This window comes from Humulus lupulus, chromosome 3 (genome assembly GCF_963169125.1).
Source record: "Humulus lupulus chromosome 3, drHumLupu1.1, whole genome shotgun sequence".
Lineage (NCBI taxonomy): Eukaryota > Viridiplantae > Streptophyta > Magnoliopsida > Rosales > Cannabaceae > Humulus > Humulus lupulus.
The window spans coordinates 4419649-4434230 of record NC_084795.1 but is presented as its reverse complement, the minus strand read 5'-3'; the positions used below and the strand labels follow the sequence as shown (position 1 = coordinate 4434230).

The 14582-nt window shown below is 29.2% G+C and overlaps 1 protein-coding gene across 2 annotated transcripts; it reads right to left on the bottom strand.

Annotated features, from left to right (window-relative positions):
* Positions 1 to 6209: 6209 nt before the first annotated feature.
* On the bottom strand, positions 6210 to 12021 carry LOC133821846 (protein DETOXIFICATION 12-like). 2 transcript variants are annotated; one of them, XM_062253999.1, is made up of 7 exons: positions 11573 to 12021; positions 9088 to 9632; positions 8482 to 8568; positions 8337 to 8393; positions 7739 to 7977; positions 7002 to 7207; positions 6210 to 6464 (listed from the first exon to the last, which is right to left on the bottom strand). In XM_062253999.1, exons 1-7 carry the CDS (start codon positions 11885 to 11887, stop codon positions 6405 to 6407), a joined length of 1509 nt encoding a protein of 502 aa, XP_062109983.1. In that variant the 5' UTR covers positions 11888 to 12021; the 3' UTR covers positions 6210 to 6404. The 2 variants fall into 2 exon arrangements, with proteins under 2 accessions (XP_062109983.1, XP_062109984.1); XM_062254000.1 differs by lacking the exon at positions 11573 to 12021 and adding an exon at positions 11100 to 11109.
* Positions 12022 to 14582: the final 2561 nt, after the last annotated feature.

The window sequence follows — 14582 nt, the reverse complement described above, 5'->3', positions numbered from 1 at the left end:
ATGTTGTGTTTTTTAAATTATAAATATACATATAATTTAATTTTTTAAATAAAATTTTAAATATTTCATAATTAATTTTTTATATAATTTATTTTAATTTGTGTGAAAATTCTTACTCTACACTATAAGAAAATAAAATTAACATAATTTTCAAGTTTTAATATTTATGAAATAAGTTTCATGTAATTAATAATGATATTTTTAATTAATTGATTAATTAAATAAATAAATGATAAAATAATATAATAATAAAAAGAATATTTTATTTTATTAAAAAATAATATAATAATAAAGAATATATTTTTTGGTGTTGTGGTTGGAATGAAAAAAAATATGATGCTAAAATTATTTAGTTTTGGTGTTGGTGTAACACCGTATATAAGATTATGGGTTGGAGTTACTCTTAGTCAAATCAATGATTATTTAAGATATCAATTCGTTAGAGTATACCTATTTCATTACCTGGTAGCTGCTGAGAATTGCTAGTTAGGTGGGGTCTCCTTTATTTTTGATAAAATGAATCATATATTTTAGAAAATGTACTCCCATCTTAAATATTTAAAAATATGTCTACTTTTTTTTTTAAGTCATTTATTTATTTTTGGGTAAAAGTCTCTAACATTACATAATTATTATATTATTTTCCCAAACTGTTATCTCTCTTTTATAATGGAAAAGTTGTGCAATAATTATGTAACGTTAGAGACTTTTGCCACTAAAAAATAAAAATTAGGGACTTAAGTGCTTCAATTTTGAAATATCAAGGACTTTAGCTGCCAATTTTCTTATAATTTTTTTTCGAGAAGATCAAATACTCTATAATTAACATATAAAAAAAATTAGGGGCTATTGAGTACCTTAATAATCCCATATTAGTCACATATTATTTTTTTTAATTACAAAATTAAGATAGTATATATATATTTTTTACATTACGTCATATATCAATTTTTCTATTTTTTTCTTTACATCATTTAAATATCATATTTTTTAAATATTTTTATTTAAAATAATAAATATAAATAAATAAAAACTAATAAATTTGGAGGGAGAAAAAAAGAAAATTGAATAATTTTTAAAAAATAATTTAATAATTTACTTCTCTACATTTGTAGATTTTTTAGAGCTCATTCAAACATTTTAAAAAAAAAATTATTTATTCATTTTTCTATCCTAATTTATTATTTATTCTTATCTATTATTTTAATTAATAAAAATATTTAAAGATATAATATTTAAATAATGGAAAGAAAAAAAAATAGAGAAACTAATATATGACATAATGTAAAAGAGGTTTTTTCAAAAATATATTTTTTTTGTATTTTTTTACTTTTTTACGGTCCCTGATTTTTTTTAAAAAAAATATTAACTTACGTTTTCAAAAATACGTTTTTTAAAGTTTTATATTTACAAAAATACAGTGTCAATAAAACAACTAAAAAACAACAATAAGATAACAACTAAACATTAACCCACTGCATACTAACATGTTTTTTTTTTTTTTTTTAAATTCAAAATATATTTGCAAACAACTAAACAACAAATATGCATCAACACAACAATAGAACAACTATAAATAAACTTAAACAACTAAAAATCAACATAAAAAAACTATACATAAAATCTAAACAACACAAAAACAACAACCCCACAACAAACACAGTGCAACCCATTACATTTTTAAAAAGCAACGCATTGCAATATAATATCGAAAAAAGCAACTAGAAAATAACAATTGGACAACAACTAGCAATCAACTCACTGCATTAAAAAATAACTAGAAGACAACAATAGAATAACTAGAAGTCAACCCATTACATACTAACACATTTTTTTTATAAAAAAAATTCCAAAATATATCGAATAACAATTAAACATAAATTAGACATCAATACAACAACTATATTTAAACTTAATCAACACAAAAACAACATGAAAACAACTATACAGAAAACCTAAACAACTAAAAAACAACACAAAAACAAAATGATGTTAGACAACTATACATAAATCTAAAACCTAAACAATATAGTGTTAAAAAACAACTTAAAATCAGCTAAACATCAACCTCACAACAATACAATCAATACATTACATCAACCTAACATAAGCTAAAAAACAACAAAAAAAAAAACAATAATTTTTTTTTGGGCAGAAACAAAAAACATATATTTATTAAATATTAGTTCCAATACATAATATATAATTGTGTGTCACGTGTGGATATCATTAGACTTACATCACATACACATCTTTTAATAAATTAAAGTATATATTATATATAAATATAGAGATATATGATTTTATTTACATTTAACATTAATATAATAAGGAAATATACTTATTTGGTACCCTATGTTTTTGCAAAATATCATTTTGGTACCCTCTGTTTTCAATAATGCCCATATGGTACCCTGTATTTTAAAATCGTACATATTTGGTACCCTAAACTCAGATTTGATAGATAAAATTTTGTCAATATGATCAAACTGTCATCAGTTATATGTAATTATGTAATTAAATTTAAATTTGTAACTTACATAATTGACAGCAATTTGATTAAATTGACAAAATTTTATCTATCAAATCTGAGTTTAGGGTACCAAATATGTACGATTTTAAAATACAGGGTACCATATGAGCATTATTGAAAACAGAGGGTACCAAAATGATACTTTGCAAAAACATAAGGTACCAAATAAGTATATTCCCATGTAATAATAATATTCCCACTATAGAATTTAGTGCACACAACTTTCTTTCTTAGTTAAAGAGACGTGCATGCAGAATGGCAATTGTAATGGAAAAAAGAGGATGCGTATCAAATTTTGTTTCTCATCTTTGAAGAAAGAAGAATGATATATGCATACATCTTCATCGTCCTCTTTAACTACTGTCACATCCAATTCAAGTTCACTATGTTGGTTGGGTTCCTCTTCTTGGTCATTTTTCTTGGGCACTTTCCTCATCATTCGTTACAAGAACATTAAGCTCTTTTCTTTTGCATCTATGCCCCACAAGCCAAGTATCAAATCTGTCTTTTCCTACATCTTGGACTCTGTCAACTTGGGTTTTCTCAATCTTTAAGACCATCTCTATGGCTTAGTTTAGGGTGTTCAGTTCAAAGAGCATGAGTCTTCCCTCGATATTTCATTAGAGTCTATTCAAGATCTTAGTTAGGGTCATGATGTCTGAGATGCTTTTAAGAGGAGCTAGCAACTCAATGAATCATCGGCAGCAAACCAAATTAAATCCGAACCAAATTATGAGTTTTACACATTGGTTTACTAGTTTAAGATCGTTCAATTTTTCCTAGGACAAGTCCAGAGAATATATATTGGTTGGTTTTTGTAAGGGTGCACACGGGTCAGATTTTCGGGTTTCCGGTTCATCGGGTTCGGGTTTTACGGGTTTTGGGTTGAAAAAAATGGTACCGAAACCAATCCGAAATTTTCGAGTTTTTTCAGGTTTCGGGTTTCAGATTTTATTCGGGTTCGAGTTCAGGTTTGATTCGGGTTGGGCTGGGACATTTGTGTTTTGGGTTGAAAAGCCAAATTTTGCAAAAATACCATTTTTTTACACTTTTTATCAAGAATACCATTTTTTTTTCAAAAATACAATTTTTTTTGGATTTGGGGTTGGGCTGGGCCAATTGGGTTTTGGGCCGAAAAAGCCAAATTTTGCAAAAATACCATTTTTTACAAAAAATTTCAAAATTACCATTTTTCAGATTTCGGGTTTGAACCCGAACACGAGTTTTAACAAATTTCAAACCCGAACGCGGCCCGACTTTTATCGGGTTCGGGTCAGATTTAACCCGAATCCGACGGGTTTTCCCAAAAAACGGGTTGCGGGTTGGGCGGGTTTGTGGGTTTTGCCGGTCAAATGTTCACCCCTAGGTTTTTGTTGTGGTGATGGAGGGGATGTGAGGCTGGATTTTTTTGTTGGTGTAGCTTGTGGGAAGTCGTTGAAGATTAAGTAGTGGCTACTAAGGAAGATGGTTTCGGGACCAATCCATCATCACAGGCATCGATGCATGCTGGGTGGTTGACATCGTTCAAGTAAGGGGGTGTTTGGTAAGAGAATTTGGTTTGGTGGGAATGGGAATGTCCAATCTAACCCATGTTTGGTAAATTTATTTTTAATGTCTTGGGGGTTTGTGTTTCTAAGTGGGTCTCATTTTTTAGCTTGATTTGAGGGTAATCTTAACCCCTTTAAATACTTGAGTTTCACATTTCCTTAATCTAAACCCATCTAACTCTACTCCCCAAACCCAAACCTCATACCAAACACCCCTTAAGATCAAGGAGGCCACTTTCATCGTTGTCATTGCCTGATGTTGTGTTTCAGTCTTCGATCACTCCGTAAAAAAGAAAAAAGTTCAGACGTGTCGTATAAACGTATTTTTTTCCATGTAACTGTAAAATTGTAATGTTTTATAAAATTAGAGTATTTTATGTAAATTTCCCTAATGTAAAAACCATATATATATTTTTTCTTAATTTTGTAATTAAAATGAGATTGTCTAGGGTAGTCAATAACCCCTTAAAAAAATCTAATAATAATTATAGAGTATTTGATCTTCTTGAAAAAAAAAATAGGGAAATTGGCGGCTAAAGTCTCCGTTTTTTCAAAATTGAAGCACTTAAATCCTAATTTTTTATTTTTTAGCAGCAAAAGTCTCTAACGTTAAAAATTATTGCATTATTTCCCCATTTTAACAGAGAGATAATGGTTTGGGGAAATGATGTAACAATTATGTAACGTTATGGACTTTTGTTGGCAAAAAAAAAAAGACTTAAATGCTATACTTGTAAAGGGACTTTAGCCGCCAATAATCCTTTTTAAATTATACCCCTTTCAAATACTTTAGACAAAAATATATATGAAATATATTATAATTATTAATTCCTTATTATTGACTTTTAATGACAATCTCCGCCTTATCCTCTTAACGTTTTTTGTTGCATTCTTAATATAATAATTTATTAAAATTATAGTTTAGTTCGGTTTTTTTATTTTTAAGACCTTATGTTTTACAAATTAATTTTTTAAAGTCATTTTTTCTGGATTAGTTATTAATAGTTTTCAACAAATTTCGATTATGGTTATAAATGCAAGACAAGTTTTAATTGTTCCTATCATAATAAGCATGTGTCTCTAATAATATCATAGTCATAAGTTATAGTTCTACTAAGGTGCAAAAATCATCCAATCCAATTAGAATCGACTGATCCAATTAGAACCAACAGCCAAAAATTTGATATGATTGGATCGGAATTTGAAGATCCAAATTGGATCGGATCAATTGTTTGATGATATATACAAAAACCCAATAAACTAAACCGATCCAATTGTATGTATATTTTAAAAATATATTTATTTATTAGAATTATGCTTATAATTTATGTTGTATTTGTATGGTGTTGTATCAGTTTTAATAAACTAGTCTTTCTATTCACAATATTATGAATTATTTGAACATATTAAGCAAAACAAATGCTAAAAAATATTGGATGGATCCAATCAATCAAATACATAACAAGGAGACACATTCAATGGATAACTGGATCGGTTGTAAAAATCCAACATCTAATGGATAATTAGATCGGATCAGATAGCCTTAAAAACATTGAATGTGATCCAATGAACACACCTAAGTTCTAATGTCTTCCTAATATAATGAGAACCCATGCAACCATACCATGCCATTGCTTGACCTCTTGCATCATACCATGCCTTTTCCAGACCACCAAACCTTCTCACTAGATTTATTAAAGGGTAGGTAACTATTTGGTACCCTGTGTTTACAAATAATGCTTATTTGGTACCCTGCATTTTAAAAATGTACATATTTGGTACCCTGTATTTTAAAATTGTACATATTTGGTACTCTAAACTCAAATTTAATTAATAAAATTTTACCAGTTTAATCAAATTATTCTCAATCATAAGAGCTACAAATTATATATAACTCTTGACAGTTTGGTCATATTGACACAATTTTATTAATTTGGATACCAAATATCTATGTTTTCAAAGTACGGGTATCATATGAGCATTATTGAAAACAGAAAGTACCAGAATGATACTTTGTAAAAACAAAAGGCACCAAATGAGTAAATTCCCTTTGTTAAAACCCAAATCAAATCCTACACAGTAATGTGAGCTATCTGCTACCAAACAAAAACAGTTGATTACCATTGGATATATTTGGCAATAACTTTTCTGCTGAAATATATTTATAAAAATACATTCATATCAAAATCCATAAAGTTTATCAGCCCAAAAATGTTACCATTGGTTTTTTTTTTTTCTCATAATTGGCAATAACTTTTCCGCTGAAATTTTTATATATATATATATATTATAATTACATTCATACAATTGTATTTCTAGCCCATCTAGTGCAGTAATCCATTTTTTGTTCTATCCCCAAATAATCTCTCCCTTGCATTACTTGCCTGAACCACCAAAAACATGAACAAAACAAAAATTTAGAATCTTATTGAAAAGCATTTGAATGGATGTGTTTAACTTAACATATTTAGTATTTATTTTGTAATTATAATGGTCGTGTTTGGTAAAAATTTTGTTTTTTAATTTTTTAAACACAAAATGGAAATATCATTTTATTTTTGTTTCTTTATTTTTATAAAATAAAAATATATTTAGTAACTATTTTTTTTTTAAAAAATAAAAAATAATAAACAGGTTTGATAATTTTATTTTTATTTTTTGTTTAATAATATGAGGTGTTGATTTGAAAAAGAGAAAAAAATAAAAGGAAAAGTCAAAAACGGTTTAAAAGAATTTTAAAAGTGAAAAAATTATATTTTCAAAATTTAATGAATTAATTAAAATTTAAAAAAATAATAAATAAAAATAGAGTTAACAAACATATTTTATATTTAATTGTCAATTTTTTAATTAATTAAATAAAAACTATTTTTTTATGTGTTACCAACCAGCACCAATATATAGATAAATAAAGGGTAAACCTGTTTTTCCCAGTTTGTGCAACCAGTGACAAGAGAAAGCAAAGTGGTTTGCACAAAAGCACCAGTTTGTATGCCAATCCAGAGCCCCTTTCCTCTCAGCTGGGCCCAAAATCCCAATGTGGCAGCTATTGGAATTCCACAAAGATAAAAGGCTCCAAGGTTTATGAATGCCCCTATATGCTGCCACCCACATCCTCTAGCAACACCTGAAATATTACATTGTATATTTATATATATAAATCTGCAGAACAATTCTCTTATAGGGACTTCACTTTAAGCCCTACAGGTAGGGCTCTCAGTGTTTTTGACCTTTGAACAGTTTTCGGTGCGATTTGTTTTTTATGATTGTGTATATTGTAGTTATTTAGAGCATCGGTGCGATTTTTAAAAAATTCTGAATAGTTTACCGTACCGAAAACTAGGTTAAAAAATGTTGCACTCGTGACTAATTTTTTATGCGAGTGGAAAACAACATGTCTGAACCTAGTTTTCGGTACTATAAACTATTCAGAATTTTCTGAAAATTTGCAGGATTCTTTAAACAACTACAATATACACGATCATAAAAAAAATCGCGCTGAAAACTGTTCACGAGTCGAGAACACTGAAGAACCCCACCGGTAGGACTTAAAGTGAAGCCCCTATAGAAAATTCATGCATATGCATATATCACTAAATATAAAAACATATGTAACCGTTGAATGTTGAAAGAGTAGTTAAAGTCTGTTATCATTAACCTGACATGACTCCTTGTATGCTGTCTAGTACAACAGATAAACAAACCAAAGGAGCCATTTCTGTGACATAATTCACAACTTCCTTCTCATTGCTGAAAGTGTAACCAAAAATGCCTCGGCAGATGAAAAGTGTTATGGTTACTATACTTGTTTCTGCTATGGCTAGAAACATTGCAGCAAAGGTTGCAATCCGAGCTCCTTGTGGATTCCCAGCTCCAAGTTCATTTGAAACTCTTGTACTGTTTGTATCAATGAGATGTGTTTTTAGATTAGGCACAGTTGATTGCATATATACATACATGTGTGAGAGATCAAAATAAGCAAAAAAAAAAAAAAGAGTCTGGTCACGAGGTTTGAATATTAAGTTAAGAATGAATCATAGTTCTAATACTTTAGTAAGATATTTCATATAGTCCGTGCTTCAAATATTATCATAGAATGACAATATCCGACGAAGTAAAACCATCTCTAGCAAGATGACAGACCCGCTCTCTGTACTATACATAGGATCAATTCTAACAAGTCACTCATATTCCGGAAATACTGAAACAAATAAATTTCACGATCGAATTACTAAAACAGATATATATTTATATACCTTACTGCAGCACCAACTCCATATGGAATTGCATATAATGTTGAGATGGTTTGTAGGCTGTAACATAGTAGTATTAGTGTTATTGATATATGTGAAGTAATAGATAGAGTAGGGCTTAAACAATAACACTATAAAAAAAGCTCACCATACAGAAAGAACTGAAGTTTCAAGCTGTGGATTTGGTAGAATCCCAGACATCAGAATAAGCAGCTCAAATGACCACCACTCAAGGCTATAATAAGTAAAAGAGAATGAAAAGTTAACAAAGATCACAATGAAATATATACACATAAATATATAGGACAATTTTCCTATAGGAATTTCACTTTAAACCCTACTGGTAGGGCTCTTCACTGTTCTCGACCTTTGAACAGTTTTCGATGTGATTTTTTTTATAATCGTGTATATTGTAGTTGTTTAGAGCATCCTGCAAATTTTCAGAAAATTCTGAATAGTTTATAGTACCGAAAACTATGTTCAAACATAGTACTTTCCACAAGCATAAAAAAAATTAGTCACTCGTGCAACATGTTTGAACCTAGTTTTCGATACTGTAAACTATTCAAAATTTTCTAAAAATCGTACTGATGCTCTAAATAGCTACAATATACACAGTCATAAAAAAAAATTGCACCAAAAACTGTTCAAAGGTCGAGAACACTGAGAGTCTTACCGATAGGGCTTAAAGTGAACATCTATAGAATAATTGTCCTAAATATATATTTATATGAATGTCGAGATATAATGTTACCATATCATTACTGCAGAAGGGATAGCCAAGCCAAAGAATTCTCTGATCCCATGAAAAATCTCCATAGAAATTGGAGCTCGAGTTTTTTCACATGAAGGAGAAAACTTTATATAGAATCCAAGTATAATGGCATTTAACCAATAGGAAATACTTATGGCCAATGCTCCTCCAAGATTTCCCAGTCCAGACTTGAATACTAAAGCCCAACATAAAGGAACATGCAAACAAAGTATGGCACAAGAGCTTATGACCATTGGAGTTATCATGCTCTGAGTTTGAAAGTATCTGATAAGTGGTTGAAGAGTTGCATATGCAAAGAGAGCAGGAATAAGCCATCTTGTGAATTTTCCAGCTTCATGAGAAATAAGAGGGTCTTGGCCAATGAGAACAAGTATTTTTCCCATGTACATCCAAATCAAAGACAATGGAATACAAACCAAGAACAAAGAAAATATTGCAGTGTAAGTGTGAAGCCCAAGTTTCTTGTATTGCTTAGCTCCATATGCTTGCCCACATATGGTCTCTAGTGCACTGGCCATTCCCAACTGTTTAAGACATACAAATTATAAAAACCCTATTAGTTTACTTATGATAATTACACAATTTGATTCACTAATCAACTTGGTCTTAAACAAAACAAGTCCAAAGTCAAAGACATGGCTTCTCATTGGTCTTGAAACACTAAAAATAGTCATTGTCATCCTATATCAGGTTCACATATTCACAAGAAGAAATAACAGTTTGATCATATATGAAATGAAAGCCATTGGTCAAAGCAAGATGAATGCACCAGATGAGAGCATAAAGCCACATAATATATGGTATAGAGCATAATAAAGCCAGCGAAGCTAGGTAAGTAATGAAAGCAAAAAAAAAATAGCAAGGTATAAAAGCATAGGGAATTTCTTGTATAGGGACTTCACTTTAAGTCTTACCGGTGGAGCTTTCAGTGTTCTCGACCTTTGAACAGTTTTCAGTGCGATTTTTTTTTTATGACCGTATATATTGTAGCTATTTAGAGCATCAGCGCAATTTTTAGAAAATTTTGAATAGCTTACAGTACCAAAAACTAGGTTCAAACATGTTGCATGCGTGACTAATTTTTTTTTATGCGCATGGAAAGCAACATATTTGAACCTAGTTTTCGGTACGGTAAATTATTTAGAATTTTTTGAAAATTTACAGCATGCTCTAAACAACTACAATATACACGGTCATAAAAAAAATTGCACTGAAAACTGTTCACGAGTCGAAAACAAAACAGTGAAGAGTCTCACTTATAAGACTTAAAGTGAAGTCCTTACTAGAGAATTGTCCGAGAAGCATATATATATATATATATACATATACAGAAGTACCAGTCATATCAGCAAAATCATTATGATTATTTATGGATATATGTATGTATGTTTTTCTGTAAGCATATTCAGCCATTTAACTATGAAGTATCTTAGATAAAAGAAAGAAAGAGACAAATCTACATATAAATAAAGATACATAGGACCACCTCTTAAGTCTTAAAGTCAAGCACGTAAACAGTTAAATATTTATGATGACAATCCACATTGTACTATTTTTTATTATCAATATTATATATAAATTATAATAGCACATCTTTTCAGTACATCATAAATCTTCAAATAAAAAATAAAATAAAAACATGAACAGGTTCAGAGGAGAAATCTTTCACGCAAAGCAAAAGTTTATTGTAATTGAATGTGATTTTGGTAGAAAAAGAAAAAGAAAAACAAGAACACTATTTTGTTTTTTTTCATTTATCATCTTCACGTGCCTTAATTATCACTTCACATGAGGCTAAACTCTTCAATTCAATTTCAAACCCTTCTAAATCAGAAAAAACATGATGAGGCAATAAATTGGTATATACAGTAAAGATAATAATCTCAGCCAAAAAAACAACAAAATAAAGATACCCTTTTCATGGATTTGCATAATTTTCTTTTTAGTGACAAGGATTTTTGAAAGAATGAAAGAAAATATATAGTACTTACAAGAACACTAAAACCATTGACACAACAAAATAAAGATACCCTTTTCATGGATTGGCATAATTTTCTTTTTAGTGACAAGGATTTTTGAAAGAATGAAAGAAAATATATAGTACTTACAAGAACACTAAAACCAGTGACACAACAAAATAAAGATACCCTTTTCATGGATTTGCATAATTTTCTTTTTAGTGACAAGGATTTTTGAATGAAAGAAAGAAAATATATAGTACTTACAAGAATACTAAAACCAGTGACACAACAAAATAAAGATACCCTTTTCATGGATTTGCATAATTTTGATTTTAGTGACAAGGGTTTTTGAATGAAAGAAAGAAAAGATATAGTACTTACAAGAACACTAAAACCATTGACACAACAAAAAAAAGATACCCTTTTCATGGATTTGCATAATTTTGATTTTAGTGACAAAGATTTTTGAAAGAATGAAAGAAAGAAAATACATTAGTACTTACAAGAACACTAAAACCAGTGACCCCAGATAGAGAAATGGCTATGGCAGAGCTGGAAAGAGCAAGCTCTCCAAGATGACCAACCATCATCATGGAAATAACCTGTAAAAAATACTGAGAAAAAATCACTGTCACAAGGGGTCCTGCTATGTACCCCAATCTCTTCACTTCTTGAAAAAACACCTTCCATGTGAGAACAATCTCATTATTCCCACCATTACTACTGTCTCTTTCTTCTTCTTCACCACTCTGTTGTGGCCTTAGTAATAAGCTCTCTTCCATGGCTTCCTTGTGGCTATTGTCCGAGTTATCTGCCATGAATGTGAACACACAAGAATTTGGTGAACTCTCTTCTCCCACCACACCTCAGCCGATTGACTCGTTCTGTTCTGATCCCTATTATTAAAATGTGCTACACACCCATAGATATAAATAGACTTGTATACTATATATATATATATATAAATATACGTGGTTTTTTTAAATAAGACCGACAAAGCTATGTATTACGAAATGTATCCAACACTACACAATGTTTCTCTATAAAAAATTAATAATATATCACTTATTAAATTTAAATATATAACCTACCTAGCATTTCACTATAATAAAAATATGAGCAGTTTATCTGTTTTTTATTAGATTCTGCAAAAATATATTTCTGACAAGCAATTACTCCACTTTAAGCTATTAGCAATTTTTTATCCCTCGACACCGGTTCGTGCTGAAATTGAACCCAAAACCAATGTTATAGATCCAAGGTCATAAAATCCGTGGGGCCCAGTTAAAAATGTGACTGGTTACTTATTTTGCAAATCGGGAAATTTGGGTATTAATACATTGAATGGTGGGGTCCAAAATATATCAATTTGCTTCTATTAGTTTTCAAAAGACTCTCTCGGTCTCTCTCTATTCACTCGGTATCTTTATATCGAGGTACATCGATGACCATCGTGCCACATTGAGGTTGTTTGTCGAATTAAATGTTTGTGGACCTATCGAGGTCCATCATCCTCGTCGAGTTGCCCTAATCCTAAAATTCATTGAGATAAGTCAAGGCAAGTCGATGACAATCAAACCTCTGATTTTGTGAATCTATTGAGGTATGTCGAGTTTCATCGAAACTCATCGAGGCAGATAAAAAACCTAAAAAAAATGCAGATAAACGAAGATCTAATCCGACCGTGAAATAGTATAATAAAACACGAATACATACACAGATATGTGTCGAAATAGTTAAAACAATGTAAAATAAACAAGTTTCCTCACTACATATAACGAAAATATACTTACTCTTAGGATTTCTTGCATTGATAGGATTCAACACTTGCCCAAAGAATAACTTCAGAATGAAGATTAGATGAGCTCCAAAATTATTATAGATTGAGATAATAAATGATGTCCTTTTTTATTTTGAGTGAGAGAGCTTGAGAGAAGGGAAATCGTGAAAGAGAGTATCCTATGTTATGTTTGGGGTATTTTGGGAATACTAGCATAAAATTGTGATGTGTAATTAGCATGAGATAATTTTTATTTTGGACCCCATTTTATGCATCAATACTCAAATTTTCCATCTCAAAACAAATTTCATCATTCCCTCATTCCCAAAAAGCTTCTTTAATGGTAAGAGTGATGGAGAGAAGGAGGGAGAGAAGAGGATGATGGAGGGAAATGATAATAATTTTTTTTCATATTGTTTAGTATTAGAGATGAAATTAGAAAGGTGAAGAAGAGATTAATTGTTAAAATTACTACATTATCATTTTTAACAAAAATAAGTATTAATTTTTTAAGGGATAAAAATGACATTTCAATATTTTTTTTTCATGGATTCTTCCAATTTCAGAGAGATTAAATTATATTAGTTTGGAGGGAGACATTTGCCCTTCGTCTCTTCTCTCTTTTCTTCTCTCCCTCTCAACAAACAAGAGATTCCACCTCTTTCTCGACCCCTATCCATCCACTCTCTTTTCTTCTCTTCTCTACCAAACATAGCGTATAGGCGAAAACTAGAAAACGTTGTGTTTGGTAAAAAATTTATTTTTTAAACACAAAAATAAAAATATTATTTTATTTTTGTTTCTTTATTTTTAAAAAATAAAAATATGTTTGGTAACTATTTTTGTTTTTTGTTTTTTAAAACACAAAATAATAAACATATTTGATAACTTTTATTTTTATTTTTTGTTTAACAATATGATGTGTTGATTTAAAGAATAGAAGAAAAAAAAGTCGAAAACGTTTAAAACAAATTTAAAAGTGAAAAAAATTCTATTTTCAAAATTTAATAAATTTAATTAAAATTTAAAAAAAAATAATAAATAAAAATAAAATTACCAAACATATTTTATATTTAATTGTTAAATTTTTAATTAATTAAATAAAAAATTATTTTTTAAGTCTTACCAAACAACACCGAAAATATTCACCTTTTTTTTAAGAATCAAACTATTATATTCAAAATCAAAATTTTCCATCATCGGCAAAGAACAGAGCTTTGCCAGACCTTTTCTTCTTCATCTTATTTTCATTTGTTGTTTGATGTTCCATATTCATTTGTCTTTTCAGGAATGATATGGGTTGATAGTCTCAATTGATTCCAAATTTATAAAATATACTCTAAATTTAAATATTTAAAACTATTTGTTTAGACTATTTAAAAAAAATCTATAAAATATATTATAATTATTTATTTATTTCTCACTATTGGCTGGCACTCTAAAGAGGATCTCTTTCTCGACTCTCAGTAATCTTTTAATGATTTTTCATTCTTGCTACAATATTTTATTAAAATCATAGCTAATTTTTATTTCATTTTATTTTAAAGATGAGAAAATACTACTTTGGCTCTTTAGTTTTGTTAGAATACTCGATCCACATATATATTTTGTTAAATGATATTTTGGACTACGTTTTTACAAAATAAATCAAAAAGCACCTAAGCTCAATTTTAGGCAAATATGTTTCAAATAGGACTAAAATACCCTTACTTTTGTAAATCATTTAATTTAAA